Raw genomic sequence first — 24,628 nt, forward strand, 5'->3', positions numbered from 1 at the left:
TAATAGGCAGTAATATATCTTTATATAAAATCTATATCTTTCTGTGTACCTATATACATATACATATATATATACCTTATATATGATGTAGTGATTAGTAGCATTATTTTTCAGTGGACGATAAAATTCTTAACTGTGTTTCTTTTCAAGTGTTATTAGTTATTTAATTCATTTTTTAGATCTTTGTTCAGCTTCTGTTTTGTGGTACTGTTAGAGGAGAGTGTGAATGCAAGAGACTTGAATATACTTGGTCTTTATATGATGGTGGAGGCTCACCATCGTATGGGCTCGTCTTTAAATAATCTATGCTAAAAGGCCAATTGTGTTTTTTGTCTTCGAATCCTTTGGGAATGAATGCTTTTATTAAATATAATAAAATTGAATTACTAGGAAAAGTAGATTTTAAAAAACCATTCAAAACACAGTTCCTATTTTTTATTAGTAGATTCATTAGACATAAAATTATTTTGTTGAGTTGCTCAAAATTTTCTGAAATTTTTAGTTTGTATTCTTATCTCATGGGAAATGAGACCTGGTTCATATACCACACTTTGACTAGCACCTATTAAGACCACACAAGGTAAAGTCTCTAGTAGTTTAGATTATAGGATAGTGTTTGTGTAACATGATCTTGTCTGATTGTATTGATGCAGGCAGAATCTTCAGAGGGGAATAGTTAGGCATAACATGGGGAGGCGGCCAGTGCCAACTTAAGCTCAAGGGGGTTCTTCTTCCTGCTAAGGAGGGTGTAAGCTACCTAAGAAATTAGTCTAGAATAATTAGTCAAAACAAAAAGACAAAGTTGGAAAGACAGTTTCAAAAAGGTGGAGCCCTGTAGATTCAGTACACACAGGACCTGGAGCTAGACAATTAGAAAAAGTCTCCTGTGGTTTATTTAAGGTGATACATCAAAGGCAGTGATAAGGTTTCAGGGGTAGAGTCTTTTCTTCATTTACTAGAAACATGACTTTAGGGGCCTAGACAAGTGTTTATGTTAAGTAAATAAGCAATGAGGAAGTAAAAACTCTGTCTCCAGAGAACATAATCATAGTTACCGTATTTTTTCATATAGAAAATAACTTGGATCTGCAAAGTTTGGCTTGAAACTAGTAAGAATCATTGTGAAGGGATATTGGCAACACAGAAGAGAGATTTTTACAGTGTCAGAAATGTTGGGTTTTCTGGGTGAAATAATTAACATGTTATAATTAGCATGTTTTCATTGTGTTTACTTGCTAATATATTTCTGTTGTTGAACCATTATATTTTTACAAGAAAAAATGTCACCTTTATGGTTATCAGTTGGGAAAGTCTTGATTTAAACAATTTTGTTTTTAATTCTTTGATTATTTGAAAACAAATATTAAATAATTAGTACTTAAGCTAAACTATTCATATAGTCACTGTACATAAATTTCATTAAAAATAATTTTCAAAATTTTCAGCGCCCTTTTTTATTTATTCTCAGAAAACTATAACAATAGAAGAAGAAGGAAGAAGAACTTTAAAGATTTTACTACCCAAATTCCCTTGGAATTGGTCTTGTGTGTAAAATTGGTTCAACATTTATTTTCAGAAAGTTCATAAATATTGCCAGTCTTGCTCAAAGTGAGGTACTTTGGAACTAGGATCATCTGAAGTAATATAAAACTGCACCTTTGGGCTGGGGATGTGGCTCAAGCGTAATGCGCTCTCCTGGCATGCGCGGAGCACTGGGTTCAATCCTCAGCACCACATAAAAATAAAATAAAGATGTTGTATCCACCCAAAACTGAAAAATAAATATTAAAAAATTCTCTCTCTCTCTCTCTCTCTCTCTTTAAGGAAAGAAACAAAAATTGCACCTTTGAAATATAAAATAAACAAATATAAACAAAGATAGCCCAGCAATAGTTTTACTGAATTGCATTTATAGAACATGTGAATTTAATAAATTATGCTATTTTATGCATAATATCAAATTAATCCCTCAGGTTGAAATTCTCATGTAACTTTTTATTTTAGTCAGTATACTAAATTGGAGAGAAAAGAATATAAAGTAATTTTAATTATATGATTTTTTTTATCACTCATGATTAAAGACTAATGAGAAAAAATTCTATTGTTTTATTTTCCAGTTTAGGCTTAGAGAAAATCTTTATTTTTATATTTCCATTTTTCTGCTTATTTCCCCCTTTGCTCTAGGGAGTGAACTGGGGAAGTGTATACTGGGGCCTCACACATGCTGTGAAAATGCTTTATCACTGAACTAGGGAGTGAACTGGGGCCTCACACATGCTGTGAAAATGCTTTACCACTGAGCTATTTCCAAAGCCCCTTTTCTGCTTTTATAAAATTGAAGAAATAAAATCCTAACGTCTGATAGATTCATGTATCTATGTGTACATATATATATATATGTATATGTATGTGTATATATATATATATATATATATATATATATACACATTTGCATACTATTATGTTTACTTGTAAAAATATTATTGTTTTCAGGATTGTGCATATATGCCTTTACAGTTTACTTTAGAGAATTTTTTTAGGTTTGATTATATTTTTTGAAAACAATGCTGTAGTGAAACAAGAATTAGTGATTTCTTTTTAAAAAATGTGGTAGGTCTGGGGATGTAGTTTAGTGGTTGTGTGCTTGCCTAGTTTGTATGAAGTCCTGCATTCAATCCCCGGTATCACTGAAGCAAAACAACTCAAACAACCAAAAAAAGCTTCTGCCCCCCTCCCCAAAGCTAATTTGTCTATATAGTGTTGGAATTTGAAATATTAAAGTAGTTTTCTTCATTTTTCAAATTTAAATCTGTGTGGTGGCCAACTATGATAATGTGAATGTAATTCAGCAACATTTCTGTACTTTCTTATTTCTTTAGCTGGGCAGATGCTCAAACTCAAATCCAAAACATCGCTGCATCTTTTGACCAGGAGGCAGCTGCCATTCTTATGGCCCGGCTAGCAATATATAGAGCAGAAACAGAGGAAGGACCAGATGTGCTCAGATGGCTGGACAGACAGCTCATTCGACTGGTAAATAAACATTGTGCTTTTCTAATAAACATATGTTTTCATTTGTAATTTGTTTGCTGTATCTCCTTAAAAGTACTTAACAGTGACCCTGAAATACTATATGAGGGATTCTTATTCAAATTACTGAGACAATACCATAGTAATGATAGTAAAATTCAGTAATAACTTCCAGTAAAAGTGAATTCCTTTTTTTCCTTAACATGAAAGAATGGCAAGTATGTAACCTATATTTTTCTATTGATTTTAGTTGGTATGAAATTAGTTTGAAATTTAATTAGATATTACTGTAACTGCTCTTACTACTTTTTTTGTGTATTCATTGCTATGATGTTAGTTTTATTTCTGTTTTATATTGAATGGAACTTCATATTGTAAATACATCTTTTAAAAGTAAGTGAAGTATATATAAGTTATACATATTAAATATAGAAATATAGGCAAGTATCAATTACAAATTACATAGATTACAAATATATGCTAGTAAAATGATTGGTGTTGATTTACTTGATTTTGTAAACATACCAGGAACCCATTTCTCACATTGTGACCTAGAAGGCTTTATTTTATTTATTTATTTAAATATATATATATATATATATATATATATATATATATATATATAAAATATATATATTTATATATAAAATATATGTTTTATACACACACACACACACACACACATATATATTTATTTTTTTAGGTGTAAATGGACACAACACAATGCCTTTATTTTTATGTGGTGCTGAGGATCGAACCTGGATCCCGCCTGTGCTAGGGGGGTGCTCTACCGCTGAGCCACAATCCCAGCCCCAAGAAGGCTTTATTAATGTTCTACTTTTCTTCTCTGGCCTGTCATTTCCTTGAAAGTACTTCTGCATTCACTCTTCAGCTTGAATACCCTATGGAGAGCTCTGTTAAGCTATTGAGTACAAGAGACAGCTAACTTGCTTTTAAACTATCAAATAGGTTGTGCTTTATTTCATGTAGTTTTAAAAATAGTCTTGAGTGAACTAGCCTTTGTTTAGTAAAGTTAGTCTCTCTCTCTCTCTCTCTTTTTTTTTTTTTTTTTTGCAGTACTTGGGATAGTATTAATTACCTTACACATGTTAGGCTAGTGCTCTACCACTGAGCTACATCCCAGCTCTTTTTTATTTTTTATTTTTGATACAGAGTTTGGCTGGGTTGCCCAGGCTGGCCTTATTCTCCTCCCTCAGCTCCTGAGTAGCTAGAATTGTGGATGTATGCCACCACATCTAGCATTAGCTATTTTTTTTCACTTTCATCTTTATTTATAGAACATGTGAATTTAATAAATTATTTTATGCAAAATATCAAATTAATCCTTCAGACTGAAATTCTCACTCAACTTTTGGTTTTAGTCAATATATTAATGTAGAGAGAAAAGAACACAAAGTAATTTTAATTATGTGATTTTTTTACAACTAAGGTTGAATTAAAGACCAAGGAGAAAAAAATTCTGTGAAGCACCTCTCTGTAGAAAACAGTGTTATGACAGTATATGACAGTATTAGTGTATCTTTTTAACAAAAAAAAAAAAAAAAACCCAGAGATTTAACTTCTCACAGAGTCAGCCATTGATGGGACACTATCAGTACAAATGCCAACACAGTTCTTCAGAGGTAGACCTTTCATTCCAGATAGGAAGATAAATCATTAAGTATATTTTGACCTTTATTTGTTTTGGGCAATAGAGAAGATTATCTTTGCAGTAGCAAAATTTTCTGGAATTTTACTATCATTTAAAAACCTGCCATATCATTGGTGAAACCTGTAAACTTGTCATTCTGAACAGGGAAATTGTTATTTACCTTATTACACAAACTTCTTTAGCATTATGTGAAATGTCATCAATTCTTTGGCTGATACTGTTTTATAATGAAACCTGTGTTTTGGAGTGCTGAATATTGAACCCAAGGCCTTTTGTACACTAAGTATGTGTTATACCACTGAATTACTCTCCCAACCCTCTAAAATGGAATTTTTTTATTTCCCCAGATTGCATTCTGTCCTAACATTTTATTTACTATTCTTTTACATGTTGGCATTGCTAGTTTCTTACCAATTCTTGTAAGATTGAGAAAAATAGGATAATTGCTAGAGTTGCCCTGTTTTCAGGGAAATGGAAAACTTCATAGTTTATAGTTTTGTTATATGAATCTGTGTAGCCTTTATAAACATCTTTATAACCATGTGTGTCAAGGAAGTTGTTGACTACATCAAAAACTTAAAAACTATATTTTACTTAGAAATATCTCAGAATTTATTCTAAAATTACAATAGGATAAATGAAGATGCCAATAATGAGGGATTGATTGGTTAAGATTATGGTGTATGTCAGTATTGCAATGCTAGTCAGGCATTAAAATTGTAGTAGTAATAAGAGTATTTAATGACATGAAAGAAATGCTCACAATTAAAGCAGAAATTTTTGGCATAAAGTATCGGATACTTCCAACTCTGGGATTTTTTTTTTTTTTTTTTTTTTTTTTTTGGGTACTGGGGATTGAACTCAAAGGTGTTCTATCACAAAGCTATTGTCCCAGCCCTTTTTTTTTTTTTTTAATTTTGAGACAGCGTCTTGCTAAATTGCTGAGGCTGGCTTTAAATTTGTAATCCTCCTGCCTCAGCCTCCTGAGTAGCTGGGATTACAGGCATGTTCCCACTGTGCCCAGCTCAGTAATCCTTTGTTTCCCTCATTATTATAACATCAGGTTTGCCTAATACATTATTTTAACAGAATTTGGGGCACATTTTGACAGGTGTATGGTTAATATTGTGGCTGATAGCCTGACATACTGACTTTTTCACAAAATCTATTCAATATACTTAGTATTCTAGATTTTTTCAAGTATATATGATATTCTGTCATCACTATCCAGAAGTTTACACAATGTTAGAAATGCACTATTACAGAACTGGTACCCACATGTAGCTAATCAACACCTGAAATTTGGCTAGTGCAATTGAGGAACTGACTTTCTAATTTTTATTTGATTTTAATTAATTTAAATTGCCACATGTAGCTAGTGGCTATCATTGGGCAATGACAAATTTATTAATTTGCCAGTGAAGCATTATGAGGGAAAATTAAAGATAGCAATGCTGTTATTCTCAGATCCGGAGTGTTTTTTTTTTTTTCAAGGATTAACTCTATTACTTTGGCTTCTTTCCTTCTTGCCTGCCTGCCTGGGATTGAACCCAGGGCCTCTCACATGATAGGCAAGTAGCTGGGTGTGGTGTTGCATGCCTGTAATCCCAGTGACTTGGGATGCTGAAGCAGGAAGAACGCATGTTTGAGATCAGCCTCAGCAACTTAGCAAGACCCTCAGCAACTTAGAGAAACCCTCTCAAAATTAAAAAGGACTGGTTTCCTCAGTGGTAAAGGGGCCCTGGGTTTAATTCCTAATGCCAAACAAAGCAGAACGAAAAATAGGCAAGTGCTCTGTAACTGAGCCTCCATCTATAACTTTTTTATCCTTGGATAACTCTGATTCTGAAATGATTTTTTTCCTGGAAGCTAAAATTAGATTAAGCCAAATATGCCTTTTACTTTCTTTGTAGGGCACAAATAAATGATAGAGCTGAACATTCCAGGTAGCAAAAGTCCTGCACAACTCCTAGCAGTGAACCTTTTGTAACTTTTTGCTTATTACATTTTGCCTGTTGTTTTTGTCCTTAACTCATATGCAACTATGGTAAACATTTCCAGAAGATAGAAAGTTACATAAGTCTTAAAAACTTTTCATTTATGGCATTTGCATGTGAATGGATGGAACTAGAGAACATCATGATAAGTGAAATAAGCCAATTCCAAAAAACCAAAGGCCAAATGTTTTCTCTGATAAGAGAATGCTGATCCATGGATGGGGCGGAGGGGTGGGGTGGGGTGGGGTGGTAGGGAAGATTGAAAGAACTTTGGATTGTGCAGAGGGGAAGGGTAGGGCAATGAGGATAAGGATGATAGAATAAGACAGACATTATTACCCTATATACATGTATGGTTGATGTGATTTTCTGCACCAGGTACAGCCAGAGGAATGAGAAGTTATGCTCTATTTCTGTACAATGTGTCAAAATACATTCTATTCTCATGTATAACTAATTAGAACAAATTTTAAAAAAAGTAGAAGGGAGACCAGTAGAATAGAAGAAGGGGATCAGGGGGAGAGAGATATGGGTGGGAAAGGGGAGGTACTGGAGAATGAAATTGATCAAATTATACTGTTTTATTGTGTGCATGTATGAATATATTATAACACCCCCCCCCCCAAAAAAAAAAAAACCTTTTCAGGGCAGAGACTTTTTACTCAAGAATAAGAAAAGTTATGATTTATCGAGTGCTTTAGTAAGTGCCAGTCATTGTGCTAGGCAGTTTGTCTTATAGATAATCTTACTTAATTCCCTAGATGCCTTTTGTTATGTTATCATAGCCTACTTCTCTGTTGCCAATGTATGTCCCTCTTTACATTTTCTAATTTCTGCCTTTTTTCTTTATCAGATTTCCTGTTGGTCTTTCTGATTTTCTTTTCCTCACCTCTTCTTTCTTAATGGTATTTCTGATATATCAAATTTTGTACCAGCAATGTACTTTTATAGCTACTCTGGTATTTTGATAGGCATCTTTCCTTTAGTTGGCTAATATCTTTTTTGGTTAAGTGTTAGGGAATTTTTTTTGGCCAGTGTCTAGGAGTTCTTTATTTATTAAATAAACAGAGATACTTACTTAAACAAATCCAAACATTTTAGGGTGAGTTGTTACTATACTATTATTGTTTCTGAAATTCAAATGTTTTCTTTTTGTTGTAATCAGTCTCTTGCTAAATGTATATGTAATATTCCAATTTTATTCTATATCAAGTATCTACCTCCTAAAAAGTAGTAACTTCTTGTAAATAGAATATATAGAGGCAACAAGTTTTGGCTCTGATAGCAGAAATTCATTACTAACATATTATATTTTATTTTTTTTAGTGTCAGAAATTTGGAGAGTATCACAAAGATGATCCAAGTTCCTTTAGATTTTCGGAAACTTTCTCTCTTTATCCACAGGTAAGTATATAAAATTCTTGTCTTGCATTGCCAGTAGCATTTTGTCTTACTTTGTTTTTTTTTTTTTTTTTTTAATACCAGGGATTGAACCCATGGGTGCTTAATCTCTAAGCCATATCCCCAGCCTTTTTTATTTTGAGACAGGGTCTCGCTAAGTTGCTTAGGGCCTTATGAAGTTGCTTAGGCTGGCTTTGAACTTGCAATTTTCCTACCTTCTGAGCTGCTAGGATTAAAGGCATGTGTCACCATGCCCAGCTATTATTTATCTTTTATTACTCATAAGACCTATTTTTTTGGAAATATTTTTTTTAGTTGTCAATGGACCTTTATTGATACATGGTGCTGAGAATCGAACCCAGTGCCTCACACATGCTAGGCAAGTGCTCTGCCACTGAGCTACAACCCCAGCCCCATAGGACCTATTTTTATTGAGTTATTCTTTTGATTAGGTAACTTTTGGGATAGCTAAGTAATTAATACTATGCGGTCAGTACTGAATGAAAAGTCTATAGTGTTTTTATATTTTGCTCTTATAAATAGTCATTTATTTGTGGAATACAGATTTATAATGAAACCCTACTGTTACTACAATTGGGTGTAAGTGATTAGCTTTCCATCTGATATAACAGGTTCTAATTGCAGTGATACCACAAGGACTTTTTTTTTTTTTTCTTTTTGTGTTGCTGGGGGTTGAACCCAGGGCCTTGTGCATGCAAGGCAAACACTCTACCAACTGAGCTATATCCCCTCCCGCTACAAGGACTTTTTGTGAGGTAATTTTACCAATTAGTTAGACTTACAGCATGTTATTGTCACCTCGGAACAGTTTTGTGGGGCCATGCCAGGTAAAGAAACTAACTTGATTTACTTTATGAACTTTTTCCACTGGGCACAGTGGAATCTGTCCCCTTATCTATAAACTCTAGGTTGTTTATATAATAAATAACAGAACATTTATTCAACTGAGTACTGAATAAATGATGATGATGACCTGGATCCCACTTTGAAGGAGCTTCAGTCTAAAGGGTAAAATCTGATATATACCCAAACAACACAGAAGAAAAAGTGAGAAATGCTATGAAAGGCATACAGAATTTAAAGACAACTTAAAGAAATTCTTTCAAATGAATGGTTTGATACATCTTTATAGAGGGTGACATTTCAGCTCAACCTAGAGGGATGATAGATATTGAGATATGGAAATTCAAGTTTTTGCCCTTAAAAACTTTGTGTGAAAGCTAGATTCTGGGGCTGGGATTGTGGCTCAGTGGTAGAGTGTTTGCCTCACCTATGTGAGGTACTTGGTTCAATCCTCAGCACTACATAAAAATAAATAAAGATTAAAAAAAATAACAGAGCAATAATGCATTGCTATGCTTAATTGTGTTAATAATGTCCAAGTCAAAATAAAACTCATTTAAAAAAAAAAAGCTAGATCCTTTGTTGATTTGTGATCCAGAAACTCCATTTTTTTTTTTTAAACAAAGGGAGACTTTTCTAAACTAATGAGGTTTTAGAGAATTAAGGAAAAAAGCAGGATCTATTTGTCTTAAGGCATGCAAAGTCCTTTCTGTTTTGGGAATTCTGAGGCCTTATCTTTGTTATTGAAAAAAAAAAAAAAAGCAAAATGAATGTGGGCATTAGCCTATATGTTAGACTAAGTTTTTCAGTTTCCTTTCTTCTTCTTTTGTCCTTACTCTAAGACTTCTCTTTAGAATTTTAGATGTTCAGAGTGATCCCACCAATCTCCTTTTTTCCCTTCTGCTGGAAGTAGGAAGCAGAAAACTCGTTTTTCCTTAGGTTTTTCAAAACCTGAGGATCTTCTGTAAAGGTGCCAGAGGCATGTGCATAGGCACACTCTGGGAATCCAGTGACTTAATAGACTCAGGCAGAGGGATTTAGTGAGATCCTGTCTCCGTAAAAATTCAAAGGAATTAGGATGTATCTCAGTTAAGTGCCCCTGGGTTCAAACCCCAGTACCAAGAATGAATAAATAGATAGATAGATAGATAGATAGATAGATAGATAGATAGATGAAAGTGGCATTCATTAAATTCAAGGGAAGTCTTTATTCCCCAAATATTTACCTAAGAATTTAGTAATTAGACATTCTTGTAAGTAAACAGGAATGATTCAAATGATAAAGGGGTGAGAGAGCCTCTCCAGTGTATTATGGATCACTGAAAAAGGAAAAGGAAGGAGAATTTCACTGGGTGCCATGTGTTGGGAGAGAACTGTGAAGTAAGTTCCAAGCAGAAGGAACATGCAGGCACTTGAGACCTCAGGACTGAAAGAATTTAAGAGACATGATGAAAGACAAGTGGGAGTACTTTGGGGCTGATCCTGCCGATTTTAGGAAAGATCTAGTATAGCTGTTCTTTATTTATGCCTGCCTCTCTCCTTTTTTAAAAAAAAATCTGTTTTATTTGAGGGGGAGGAAGTAAGAGGAGAAAGAAGCTGTAAAACAAAGTCTGGAGGATGTTTCCTAAGGATGGGAAAGACCTAAATATTAGATAACAATATGGGTATAGATAAAGTTTTTTTTTTCTCTTTTTGAAACTAATGCAGACTCTTGCTAGCCCAATTTTTTAGATGTATGCCAAAAATAAAAAGTATTTTAATCTACTTTTGTTTTTTTGAGAGCCTTTTGATGTAGTAATGAAAAAATCCAGAGTTGTGGTCAGAGGGATGAGGGATAAAAACAGAGAATGCTGGGACTAGGGTAGTGGCTCAGTGGTAGAGCACTTACCTAGCATGTGTGAGGCACTGAGTTCGATTCTTAGCATTGCATACAAATAAATAAAATAAACATCCACTGACAGCTAAAAAAATATATATGTTAAAAAACAAAAAACAAATAACAACAGAGAAGCTGATAAAACACTACCTGGCATCAGCTTCAGAAGAATGGATTTGAACAAGAAGTTTTTTTCCTACTTTTATACTTTGGAGTTACTTCTCATTTAATTTTTTTCTCTTCATAGAATTATATTTTTAAGCAGCTGATAAATAGCATGAATTTCTGAGGAATATTGTTTAGAATGTTCTCAACGTAAATTGTTTATTGTATTGTTTATAGTTGTAATCAAATGCTTTTCTTGATTGTAAACTGCTGTCCTGATATTAAAATCACTAACAATATCTCATATTTTATTTATTTTACAGTTTATGTTTCATTTAAGACGATCTCCTTTCTTGCAAGTTTTTAACAATAGTCCTGATGAAAGTTCGTATTATCGTCATCATTTTATGCGTCAAGATCTGACCCAGTCTCTAATCATGATTCAGCCTATTCTGTATGCATATTCTTTTAGTGGACCACCAGAGGTAAGAGGAACACACACACAAATGTTCATTGGTCTTACTACTGTGATGTTTGGCATTAAAATTGAACAGTTAATTTAAAAAATATATAATTATTATATACAAGAATTGAATTACTTATTCACTTAAAAATATTTATGAGAGCTTTTTTTATACTAGATATCTTGGATAGGAATAGTGAAAGATCATTAAAAATAATATAAAAATATTGTAGAAGAGACTTTCAGATGATTTTGTCTGACCATTTAGTTGATCAAATCCTGTAACACCTATGATCATTCTTGTTTTTGGTACCAGGAATTGAACCCATGGGTGTTTAACCACTGAGCCACATCTCCAACCTGTATTGTGTTTTATTTTTAGAAAGGGTCTTGCTAAGTTGCTTAGGGCCACGCTAAGTTGCTGAGGCTAGCTTTGAACTTGTGATCCTTCTGCGTCAGCCTCCTGAGCTGCTGGGATTTAGGTGTGTGCAACCATTCCTGGCTTATGATTATACTTCATATCTTTAACAATGTTCAGATGTGATTGTGATTCTGTAGTACTCAGCTTATTTCAAAATTTAGTGTCAGATAGTTACAGGATTCTGTCTAAACATAGTCTCATTTTCCTTTGGTCCTTTGAGAACATAAGATACAGTTGCCATATTTAAGACATATTTAGAAGAATGATGGCTTAGCTTCCTTATCAAACTGTCCCATTTACTTTAACCTGTTATCAGTGAACAGTTTTTCTGTTCTATATTCTGAATTATCTGTTTTACCACTTATAAAAATGTGTAATGACTATATTTGAAAGTAATACTTGAAGAAGGATCACTATATAGAGAATACTTGTGATTTCTATTTGTTAGTGATCCTTCATGATACCTCATGTCTTATAAAATTGTAGGAAATGTTTTATTTTGTTAGTGTAATTTTTAAACAATTTGTCAAATAGTTTCTACTAGGAAAATACATTTTTAAAATATGTTGGTTTGGCTATGTATTTTAATTTTGTAACTCTTTGAATCAAGAAAATAAGTTTTATAAGTAACTTCTTGTTTCAGAGTAATGTATATAAACTGTAGACACTGGAAAAATGTAGAATAGTGTCTAGAAGAAAATTGGAATCCCACCATCCCTAGTCCCTGCTCCTATCAAATTCCAACCATTTCATTTAATACATGAATCCCATTAACCTCATTTTCCTAAGGCTTTGCTTTGGAAATTATTTCTTTCTCTCCTGCATCACCACTTTTGTGTCTATCTGTATCATTCTCATTAACCTAGAAACTTTAACAGCAGTCAGGTTAAAAAAGAAAACTATCAAAACCCTCATCCTTTCCTTACATTTTCTCTAATTATCATCCATTTCTCTGCTCACAATTAAATTCAGAAGAGTTATTTATTGTCTACACTTTCTCAGTTGACATTCTCATCACATGTCATACATTTCCCTCTTTATAAAATACGGGTTGAACATGTCATATATTCTGAGTCAGTTTTTGTCCCTAACATTATATTAAAATGGCTCTTATCAAGACCACCATTATTCCACAACTTGCTTCAACAAGCTATTCACAGTATTTGCTAATAAGGACTCTCTTCTCAAAAACCTTATGCTTTAGTCTTTTCTGACTCCTACTGTTCTCACCTGGTATCCCCTTACTCATGAAGGTTCCTTCTAAATATTGGCATGCTTTTAGGCTCAATCTTTTGTTTTCCATATCTTCTCCCCTTTCTAGGTGATGCAATCTAATCCCATGGTTTTAATTACCATCTTTGGGCATATGATACCCAAATTTATATCATCAGTTTGGTCCACTCCTTTTTATTCATATATGGAAATTTGCTCTATCCCAAGCCTTTCCATTTCATTTATTGCTGCCACTATTAAGCTTAAGAGTCATCCTTGATTTCTTCTTGACTCTATTTTTTGTTACCTCAATTTGTAAAGATTTCTTAGAAAATTAAATTAAAATACACTGCAAGAATTTTTTAATAGTAAGAGATTTTAAGTAATAAAAAATTTCAGAATCAAAAACTATCCTGGAGCTGAGTGTAGTGCTACATGCCTGTAATACCAGCAACTTGGGATGCTGAGGCAGGAGAATACCAAGTTCGAAGCCAACTTGGGCAACTTAGTGAGACCCTTCCTCAAAATAAAAAATTTTAAGCAGGGCTGGAGGTGTAGATCAGTGGTAGAATGCTCCTGGATTAAACTACCAGTTCCACAATTAAAAAGAAAATCCTGGAAAGATCCATTTTGTATCTTTAAGTAGTTAATTTTTTCGTACCTCTCATTGTTTTTTCCATGTTAGCCGGTTCTTCTTGATAGCAGCAGCATTCTTGCAGATCGTATTCTTCTCATGGACACATTCTTCCAGATTTTGATTTATCATGGTGAGGTAAGATCCTATAGCCATTTAAGGCTATGCATGTAAAGTCTTTTTTACTCAAGGAAGGTTTTTAACTCCTATATTAAATATAGCTAGTGTTCATCTCTGATAATAAACTTTGACTTCCCTGTTTATAAAATACAGGTTGAGCATGCCTAATCCAAAACTCCAAATCTGAAATACTCCAAAATCTGATACTTTGCACACTGATATGAGACAAGTAGAAAATTCCACCATGAAACTTTGTGTCATGCTCAAAGTTATTAAAAATATTATGGAAAAACTACCTTCAGATTGTATCTGTAATAACTATATATAACATAATGAATTTTTGTTTAGATTGGGCTTCCACCCCCCAAGATATTTCATTATGTGTATGCACATATTTAAAAATCTGAAAAAAAAAATCTGAAGTCCATAACACTTCTGGTTCCAAGGATCTCAAATAAGGAATGCTCAACCTGTGTGTACATAATGTGATTCTTCTTAATTTAGGTTTTTAGGTTTCAATCACAATTGACCCTCCTCTGTTTTTTTGTTGTTGCTCATTTGTCTATACGTATTTGTACAAATAGATTTTATACAAATCAAGTGCTGTGAATGTAAAAACATTGACATGTGCATAGATATATGAGATTTTTGGGTTTTACCTTGAAGAGAGGGTAAAAGCCAGCCTTTGTCAGGAGACAATTTTTTTTTTTTCATTATTTCATGTGATCATTATAAGTTATTTTAAAAAGTGTCCCACATGATCTTGAAAAGTTCATTTAAGGCATAAATGAATTAAAATTTATAACTTAATTGGAATGGTAAATGATTGAAAAGAGTAGAATATTTGAGAAACCATTAAGCTTTAACTCAGGTATTTAGCAGAACTCTATTCTTACTGAATTTATCCAGCCAATATTTAAATACATCCACTGTATAAAAAAGTAGCATACTCTGGATGCTTTAGAAGAGATTGATTTTTCACAGACCTGCACTCAAGCTTATAGTCTAGTATTTTAGTAACTTATACAGATTTATTTTAAAATTTTCTTTTATTGTAAATTATTTTAGATTTGCATTGGAATAGTAAAGATGTTACTCAAAATATCCTTTTAAGTAATACTCTAGGATTTTAAAAGGTTTATTCATTATTATTATTTGATTATTTTTAATTGATTCCACTCACATCTCATAAACTTTTATTTTGTTTTTCTTTTAAAGGAGAAGAAATCTCCTAATTTTTTATTTGTTTACTTAAGAATATTTTATCTACTGAAATTAGTATTTTTAACTTTAAAAAATTGAGATAAATGGAATACTTTTCTGTCACTTTCTGAATATTACTTCCTTTGAAAAAAATCATAAGATTTTTAGTGGGCAAGAAATTTAAAGTAATTCCTTCACTTCTTTTAAAACTAGACTATAGCACAGTGGCGGAAGTCAGGATACCAAGACATGCCAGAATACGAAAATTTCCGTCACCTTCTGCAAGCCCCAGTAGATGATGCACAGGAGATCCTTCACTCCAGATTTCCAATGCCAAGATATATTGACACCGAACATGGGGGCAGCCAGGTAAGTAGTGTAATTTTTTTGTGTGTGGTTGTTGATAGGTTTGCAATGAGGTATACTTACTTGTCTTATGACTTTAGTTTGAATAGATTGCTTTACAAGACAGAAAGAGGAGAAGACAGGAATGCTTTTGCAGTAACTTTGAGAGCAAAGCATTAAGATGATTGACCAGTTGCCTAAAGCTACCAGTTTTCTCCATTTTCTGTTTCCAGTTCAGCTCTCATAACAAAGTTAGGATGGCATTGCAGTGGTTATGTCAACTTTAATTGAGCTGACATATGTGAACAATATATGAATAGCTGGGGAAATAATTTAGTGTACCTTTCTAAAAACTGTAATTTTACTGATAAAGTCTATGAACATGAAGTTTGTGTTAACTTACTTTTTCATGTTTCTCATTCTGTCATTCCAGTTTCTAGAAAATAAATTGTCAATTTAAAGGAAAGTTTTGTGGTATTAAAAGAAACTGTGGTTTTTTTGAACTGTGAGGATTAAACAAAATATATATGCATATGCCTGTCTCATTTGATCCCTTCAAAAGGCTAGATTAGATGCCCTTAGCATACCTACATTTGTAAAACAGTTCTTATTTCTTCCTTGTGATTCTGTTTTAAGTTACAATAAATTGCTGGGCATGGTGGTGCATGATGCTGATAATTCCAGCTTCAGGGAGGTTGAGGCAGGTGATTCCATGAGACAAGTTCAAGGCCAACTGTGGCAACTTAGATCCTATTTCAAAATAAAATAAAAAGGACTGAGAATGTTTCCCAATGGTAAAGCACTCTGAATTCAATCCCCATTACTAAAGAAAAGAAGAGTTATGATAAATTAATTTTAAGTTATTATAAGTTTGTTTCATTACTCCTTAAAGGCAGGGATTATGCTTTGTTTATTGCTGTAACCCCAGCATGTAGCAAGTATTACAAAAAAGGTAGCAGATATCAGTAACAATTATTATCAGAGATGATAACAATTATTGTTAGTGTTTTACTGTATGTATAGTAGGAATTATCAGGTAATGAGAATTTGCAAGGCAATTTACACTCCTTATAAGATCTTCATAAGAATTCTGTTGTAATATCCATTTTTATAGGAGACTTTGGTTACTTGTGGTCAAGGAAATGGTAAATGGAGGATCTGGGGTTTGAATTCTGGAGTTCTGGGCCAGTTTAAGGACCAGTGCTCTTGACTATAATATGTGAATACTTAAAGAATAGAAAGAGATTTTTGAAATTTGAAAGATATGACTGCCCATGTTCTAGTCTCATTGATATCTCACTATGCATATTACTACTTTCCTCTTCTGTTCTGATTTTTTTCATGATGTAAACCATAGTGGGCAGATGGGTAAAACGGTGGGTAAGTTGTCTCATAGAATCACCTGTGATTTAAGAAAGTTTGAAATCATTGTTTAAAGAATACAAGATTTTCTTGTTTTTAATTTGTATTATTATTTGGGATTTTGAATTTCCAAAACTGTTACAGACCAAGCATTCGTTGATTTTATACTAACTTTGTCATAAATGTTGTACACACAATTTTTATATGCTGAGTTTTAGACACAACAATTTGTTATAGAGATTATAAATGTATGATTTAGAGAAGTATAATTATATATAACATAGTAGCCTACACATTTCAAAATTTAGTTAATCTTTTTAAATGTTACATTTTAATAAAGTTAATTTTACCAACATATTAAATAAAATTGGTTTTAGATGGCATAATGTATTTGTTCAGCTTATATTTACTTAAGCTATTTCTGATGGATAATATTATTCTTTGTTTTTAAGGCTCGTTTCCTGCTTTCAAAAGTCAACCCTTCACAGACTCATAATAATATGTATGCCTGGGGGCAGGTAAGTATAAATGGCAGTCTTGGAAATTATTTCTTTATGTAGTCATAGTTTGTTATTTTAGTTTCATGAAAGCTTCATTTTTTTCCTCTGTGTATTTACTGATGATTTCTGTTGAAAAAGTAATAAAAAAATAGAATTAGTATTTGACACAATAAAAAATACATAAATAAATTATCCTATCTAATAGGCAGAATCCCTTCAAATTTCAATTCAGTATCACACCCACAAGCCAAAAAGCAATAAAGTACGAAAGCTAGGAAGTAATGATTGAAGTTTAATGTGAGGCCATGAACCACAAAAAGCCACCCTAAGCCAGGAGAGGCCAGGGATTATACTTGAGTAGGAGAGTCAGGAAGCCTAGGAACCATTATTGACATATTTTAACTTTGTAGAAGTCTATCTCTTGATATAACATGTCAGTATTTATTAAGTGTCCAAAAAGGGCAGGACTCTGTATTGGTACTTCAGGGTATGTGATTGCTATTTCTGTCTGCCTTAAAAGAGTTTTTGTAGTCTGGTATTAGAGATAAGACACATACCTCGGTAAAGTATAGGCAGAATATGGTAAATGTGCCTTTAGAAAAATATAAAGTAATACAATGGGTAGAAGAGGAAGAGGAGAAGAAGTCATGTGATGGCAGCAGGAAAGGGTGGGTGATCAGAAAACAGTTCAGGGAAAAGGGATGTTTAATTTAGAGAATAATTATAATTTCAATATGTGGAAACTATGAGGAAGGGAATTCTATTTAAAGGATAGTATGGGCTAAAATAATAGAGTATGTGTAGAGATGAATAGTAGAACACAAAATTAGAAATGTGTTGTGTGACCAAATTGTGGAGGATCTTGAATGCCAGGTTGAAGACCTTGTTTGGTAAGCAGTAGAAAGTTGTTGAAGTTTTTGGACAAAGGGGCAAATTTGAGTCCTGTTGTGGTTGAAACTTAAAAAATGGGAGCAGTCTGTCAGTTGAAACTGTATTTATTGAAATAATTCAAGTGATGGGGCATAAAGATGATATTTTGAAGATGGACTCAATGGAACTTGATTGGAAATTATAGGAAAGTAGCTATACACAAAAATCTAAATTCTGATTGGATCTTGAGCTAGGGAGATAACAATTATAAGGAATATAATTGGGAGGATTTTTGATATTGGAGTATAGACTATATCAGATAATTAGACAATATTATTAATTTTTTTGAGTATGATAATAGTGTTGTGGTATATAGGAGTTTGTTGATGATCTTGGGAGATACATGCTGACTTATTTAGGGGTCAAATATCATGATGTCTTCAACTTGCAGAAATGAGTCAACAAAAAGAAGTAAAAAGAAAAGGAAAAATGTCTAAAATATATAGAAACAAAGCAAATGTGGCAAAATGCTAATCAGTGAAATTAGGTATACTATATACATCCTCAACTTTTCTGTAGCTTTGAATTTTTAAAATATAAGAAATTAAGGGAAAACAAGGGGTTTTGAGCCTAGGTATCTAGGAAAACGTGTACTAGTAAGTGGGAGTTGGGTGGAGAGAAAATGTTTGATTCTAGACACTGAGTTTGAGATGTCATCTAGATGACCATATTGGGTAAGTTGTTGGAAATTTTGATTTGTGGTGAGGCAAGGATATGAAGGCTGATTCTGGACAGGTGATACTTAAAGTCATTACAGTAAATGCTTATCTGAGAGTAGAAAATGAGACAAAGCACAATGAGACAAAACCTGGAGCAAGTACATGTGATAGGAGTATTTATAAATAATCAGAGGTAGAAGGAGATTGAAAAGAATCCTTTGTCATAAAGGGAAGAACTTTAAGGAAGAAGAAGAGGGTAATGGGCACTGAAATGCTACAGGCAGTTGAAGGAAAATACAAAGAGTTTGATAAGGAAGTCATTTGTAGCCTTCAGTAGACAGTTTTAATATAGTATTTGGATAGAAAAGAGATCATAAGGAAAATAGATTACAAAACAGATTAGAGTGGGTGGTAAAAGGTAGAAATTATAAGTATAAATGATCCTTTCATAAATTTAGCCTGAGGGTAAATGGAAGGATTATTGTTATTAGTGTAAGAACACAGAATTTATTTGTAGATGAAGGTGACAATCTGGGGATGAAAAAAAAAAGACAGATTTAAGATATAATCACAAGCACTATAGGCTGGTTAAGCATTGGTAAGGAGGCAGGACATTTATTTTTGCCAAAGAAAAAGGTGAGAGGAAGGGTGAAGATAGATTTTTGAAGTGGAGAGAAAGTTCACATAACTGCCTGTTTCTTTTCAGATTATTTGCTAAAGTGAGACAGACGGGGTTAAGGACTAGAAAAAAGGAAAGATTAAAAACAATTGTGAGGAATAGAAGACAACAGGATAAAAATGGTCTTTTATAGCAGTGGCGAGGGCCCATTTTATTTACTAATAATTTCTAACAAGCTCCCATCATGTTCTTTAACCATACTTTGTAGTTTAGGCAGTGTATTAAAGATGAAAGATTTTTGGGTGATTAAGGATGAAGAAGAGAAAAGGAGGTAGAATTTTTAGAGCAATGTTAATTGAGTAACAATGGGGTCCCATCTGGGTAGAAGACAAATGATGCCATAATTGGGTTAGGGCCCTTTGAGTATAGAGTTGTCTCAAAAATTTTTCCTTGATTTCTCTACGTTCACTGTTTCTTTTGGTGATTGCTTCCACTCTTACAGTGGAAGCAATCATTTGTCTCATTTTCTACTCTCAGCTTTTATGTGAAGGCTTACTTGCCAATTTCCTTCTTTTGTTTAGCTTCACACTGAGCTGTAGACTTTAATTTTTTGAACTGCTTACTTGAATTTCCTGTAGATATTTCACAAGCAGAATGTCCCAACCTTACCTTTCTTTTTAAACTATCTTGTTCTTCCTGATTTCCTGTTTTTAACAGAAGGCCTCACTATTCCCTGAATTCCCAAGGCTTCAAACTTTAGTCATTTATAGTTTCTCCTTTCTGCCCCTAATCACTAGGGTTATAAGTATGTGCCACCTGGCCTGGCTTTGCCCTATTTCTTCTATCCATTTTCAATCTCCATGTCATTATCCAAAGTCAAGTAGTGGTTACTTTTCACATGGACTGTTGGAATTCCCTACTAACTGGTTTTAGTGCTTCAGCTTTTTCCCTCCATTTTGTCAGTGGCCAATTAGTCTCCTTAATGTAGTAGTCCTGAATATCAGCTCTAAAATTCTCAATAATTCCATATTAAATTACATAAGAACCCTTTGTATTGTCACTGAGAGCCTTTCTGGTATTACCCACATTATCTTTTTCCACTGTTAGCCACCACCACTGAGGTCTTTTAGCCAAACTAGACTTCTACTTTTTTTTTTTTTTTTTTTTTTGGCAGTACTGGGGATTATACTCAGTGGTGTTTTACAAGCTACATTCCCAGCCCTTTTAATTTTTTATTTAGAGAACAGGGTCTTACTAACTTGCCAAGGCTGGCTTGAATTTGTAATCCTCCAGCCTTAGTTCTGAGTTGTATTATAGGTGTGCTAGCACTATGCCTGAATTTTGACTCTACTTTGAATATAATGAACATGTTCTTATCTCTTTGTGATTTTTGTCCTCATCACCATTTAGACACATCACATTCATTCCTCCAATCTCAGTTCATAGTTCACTCCATGAAACCTTTTATATGATTGTATAACTGAATTTGTAATATCCTTGCCCCATCATCCCTTTTTCCCCATTTGTTTCCTATTGCACTTATTTCACATGTTAGAGTATAAATTACTCAAGGGCAACAATTCTGTTATTTTCATTTTTAACTTCCCCTGGTACCTTAAAAACATAGTACATATTGAATATGATAGATTTGTACAGAAGAGTAGAGATGGGAGTGTGGGAGATCTGAGGAGATGGTTAGCAGTTAATGAGATTTTGTAGTATAGATGAATAAGTTAAATTTAAGGTCCAAAAGTCTTGAAATTTTGGGGAGACTTGTATAACAGGCGAAGGACCATAATCTTGGAAGTATGGAAAGGGTCGGATCACATATGAAAAAAAAATTTATGCCTAAATAATGCATATACGTATATAACCTCAGTATCACTTCACTGCTTCTTTGCTGGGGGAACAAAAAGCCAGATGTAATAATATGGTATAGAAGAGGTTAAGGAAACTTTAAAATAGTATTTGTGAGGGTTCGAACATATAATGTCCACAAGAGCCAGGTAAGTAACAAAGTAGCTGGATGTAAAAAAACAAACAAACAAACAAAAAACCCTGATGCTCAGTGTTAAGAAGCAATACTTAGGAGTGGGGTGGTCTATGGCAAACTAAGGTTTGTGAAAAGAATACACATTTCTTCTTTAAAGGAGGTAGCTGCTTTCCCCCATCCTTATTATCATTCACATAATTCAGTTAAAAAAAATGGGAGTCTACACTTTGCAGACCAAATAAAATATACTCTATATAGCTGGATTTTTCATACAAAAGTATGGTTTAGTCCATGAAACTAAATAATTCATGGAAATGATGACTTCTCATTTCTGTTTTTTTCCGGGTTAAATTACAACATGGAGATATACTTTTGGTAGACTTTTTTTTTTTTTTTTTTTTGGTATCAGGGATTGAACCTAGGGGTTCTTAACCACTGAGCTACATCCCCAGCCCTTTTTATTTTTTCTCTTAAGCCAGGGTCTTGCTAAGTTGCTTAGGGCCTCATGAAGTTGCTGAGGCTGGCTTTGAATTCACGATCCCTAAGTGAAATCCAGAGTTGCTGGGATTACATGCATGCGCATCCATGCCTGGCTGTTTTGGTAAACTCTTAATAAAGGAAAGAGCTTGTCCAATTAAATATGGAAAAGCATCATTCTGAAATGGTAATGAGAATGTAGATTTTGCCAGTTGCCTAAGTTTTCTTTGTCTGCAATTTCTTGTCTACAGAGTTTTAATAATAGCCCTTGCTTGCTGTACTCTGTAAATATTAGTTATTAGTTTTCAGTGTTAATCATTGGGAAAAAGTCTTTCCCTAAAGATATTTAACATAGGAAAGAAAGCCTAATTTCAACTTTGAAGTTTAATTAATGCTATCTGAAAGTAGGGCAATTAGAAGCATAAACAAGAGCCTTCACGTCTTCCTTGACCTATAATTTTTATAAGAGAAATTGTTAGTATTTTAATAATCATAAGTTGAGCAGTAGTATGTTTTAGTCACAGTGCTTTAGGTTTTCATCTCCTTTACCCCATTTGAATTATGAAAAACTTTTCAGAAGAGGAAATTGAAATATCATAGTTTTCTTTTTGTCAGAAATCGAGAACATAGTGATAAGTATTATATGTGAATGTCCTGAAGAGGGCACCACTGCAATACTGCTTTCTGTAGCATTCGGGACCTCTATTGGTGTAATGCTTCATATGCTAAATGTTGTAAAGCTTGGACCTTTCTGTAATTTTAAAGAGAAAAAAGACCCATTTGAAAAATGAGCTAACTACTGATTTTTGATATAATTTGAGTTTAGCCTTAGTTTTTATAATTTCAAATAGGATCTCTGCAGTGTATAAATTAGGCAATCTGTATCTTTTATCTTGAATGGAAGAAATAGATCTAGAATTGGGTGAATTGAGGTGAAAAACATTTAAAATGAAAAAAAAATCATCGGAAGAGAACAAGCAAGAACCACCAGTTTGGGTCACATTTTAGGGGCTTCTGATAACTCTCAATGTAGAAGAAGGAAAAATGTTTTTGTGGATACAAAGTAATAGCTTTTTCAAATGAAGTAATGGTGAAAATAGCTAAAACACATATGTCTATTGTATGGCACAGATTTTTCTGTTTGCTTTATACTACTTCACTCATTGAATCTTTTCAAGAGCTGTTCGAGATAGACCCTGTTATCCTTATTTGACAAATGTGGAAACTAAGACACAGGTCAAATCACTTCCTCAAAGTCACATGAATACTAAGTGGCAGAACCAGAATTTGAGCTCAGACATCCTGGCTCCAAGTTCTGTGCCCATAAGCTCAGCACTTTAATCCCTCCCTTCATTGCCAAGTTTCTCAAGTTCTTATAAATTAACATGACTTATTCAGAAGAGGTAATAACATGTCTGTGGCTTTGCCAGGCTAGACCCACAGGAGCAATAAATTCATATCTAACATTTGCCACTATCTTGCTGATCTCCTCTGAAATTACTTTGTGTTAGACTCTTTCCATTTATTAATAAATGGAATTTGAGTATGAGAAGAATATTTCTAAAAATTCAGATATAAAATCCACAAATACTTTCTCTTACAGTAAAATTTCATTGTTAATGGATTAGGTTTTCAAGGTCATTTTGTCAGTACAGTTTTTGTTAAAATATTAAGAATTTTGGGGGCTGGGGTTGTGGCTCAGTGGCAGAGCGCTTGCCTTGCACGTGTGAGGCACTGAGTTCAATCCTCAGCACCACATAAAAATAAACAAATACCAAAAATAAATAAATAAATAGATAAATAAATAAATAAATAAAAGAATTTTGGTAATTCTGGTTAATTTCTTGAAACTTACAGAAATCCAATGACTTGAAAGCTTAGTAAGCATAGTTTATTTTAAAAATGATGCCGTGAATTTGCGTCCTTCTAACTGGTGTTTCTGTTAAAATGCCAGGGAGAGGGGTTTTGGAGGTCAGGCTGTTTTAAAGCCCTAATCCTCTAATCACCTCTCAGTCCTCTTGATAACCAGTCTCCATCCTGAGACCTCTTATTTTCTAGCATAAACTCAGAAGTGATGGGAATAGTCCATGAATCACAAAGACAATCAGGAAATTTTGAGGACTTAGATAAGAATTTCCCTCTCAGAAACCAGGAGTATAGGCATTCTTCTGCTTAAAATGATTCCCTTGTCTATTTTAAACATTTTCTTATACAGTCCAAGGTATCACCCTGTGTTTTAATCATAGCACATACTTCTCTTTTCCTCTAGGAGTCTGGAGCACCCATCCTCACAGATGATGTTAGTTTACAAGTGTTTATGGATCACTTGAAGAAACTTGCTGTGTCAAGTGCTGCTTGACATATGAAACATGTTAAAGACATTTAAGAAGATGAAATATTTCAGTTTCATTTTTTTTCCTTTTTCAGTTTGTCTGTGGAAACCAACAGATCTCTCTAGACTTTTTTTTTGTATCAGTATGGTTTGAGAAAACATAAAAATGTTCACGTTTGTAGATAAAGCTGGAATATAATGAGAGCATTGAGAACAAATTTGTTTTGCTTGCCACAGTATTATAACTGGTTTTAGAATTTCAAAGTCTTTATAACTTAATTATGTTAAAGAGTAAAAATAGAGTCTGCCTTGTACAACAGATATAACTTATTTGTATATTGCAGACAAATCCAAAGTGGCACTGAATATCCTCACTGACCTTTTAAAAACTTATTTAATTTTATCCAGAAAGG

The 24,628-nt window shown here is 33.3% G+C and overlaps 1 protein-coding gene across 1 annotated transcript in view; it reads left to right on the forward strand.

Moving 5' to 3' along the window:
• Nucleotides 1-24,242, forward strand: part of SEC23A (SEC23 homolog A, COPII coat complex component) — a gene marked incomplete at its 3' end in the record, with an annotated part of 53,958 nt that extends 29,716 nt beyond the window's left edge. Inside the window, exons 14-20 of the mRNA XM_081292913.1 lie at nt 2,880-3,033; nt 8,026-8,103; nt 11,269-11,430; nt 13,727-13,813; nt 15,212-15,367; nt 17,158-17,223; nt 24,153-24,242. Of these exons, the coding sequence (XP_081149039.1) occupies nt 2,880-3,033; nt 8,026-8,103; nt 11,269-11,430; nt 13,727-13,813; nt 15,212-15,367; nt 17,158-17,223; nt 24,153-24,242 (793 nt within the window). The remainder of the gene's footprint in view (nt 1-2,879; nt 3,034-8,025; nt 8,104-11,268; nt 11,431-13,726; nt 13,814-15,211; nt 15,368-17,157; nt 17,224-24,152) is intronic.
• Nucleotides 24,243-24,628: the final 386 nt, after the last annotated feature.

Source organism: Spermophilus citellus (assembly GCF_964194105.1).
Source record: "Spermophilus citellus genome assembly, chromosome: 4".
NCBI classification, from domain to species: Eukaryota; Metazoa; Chordata; class Mammalia; order Rodentia; family Sciuridae; genus Spermophilus; species Spermophilus citellus.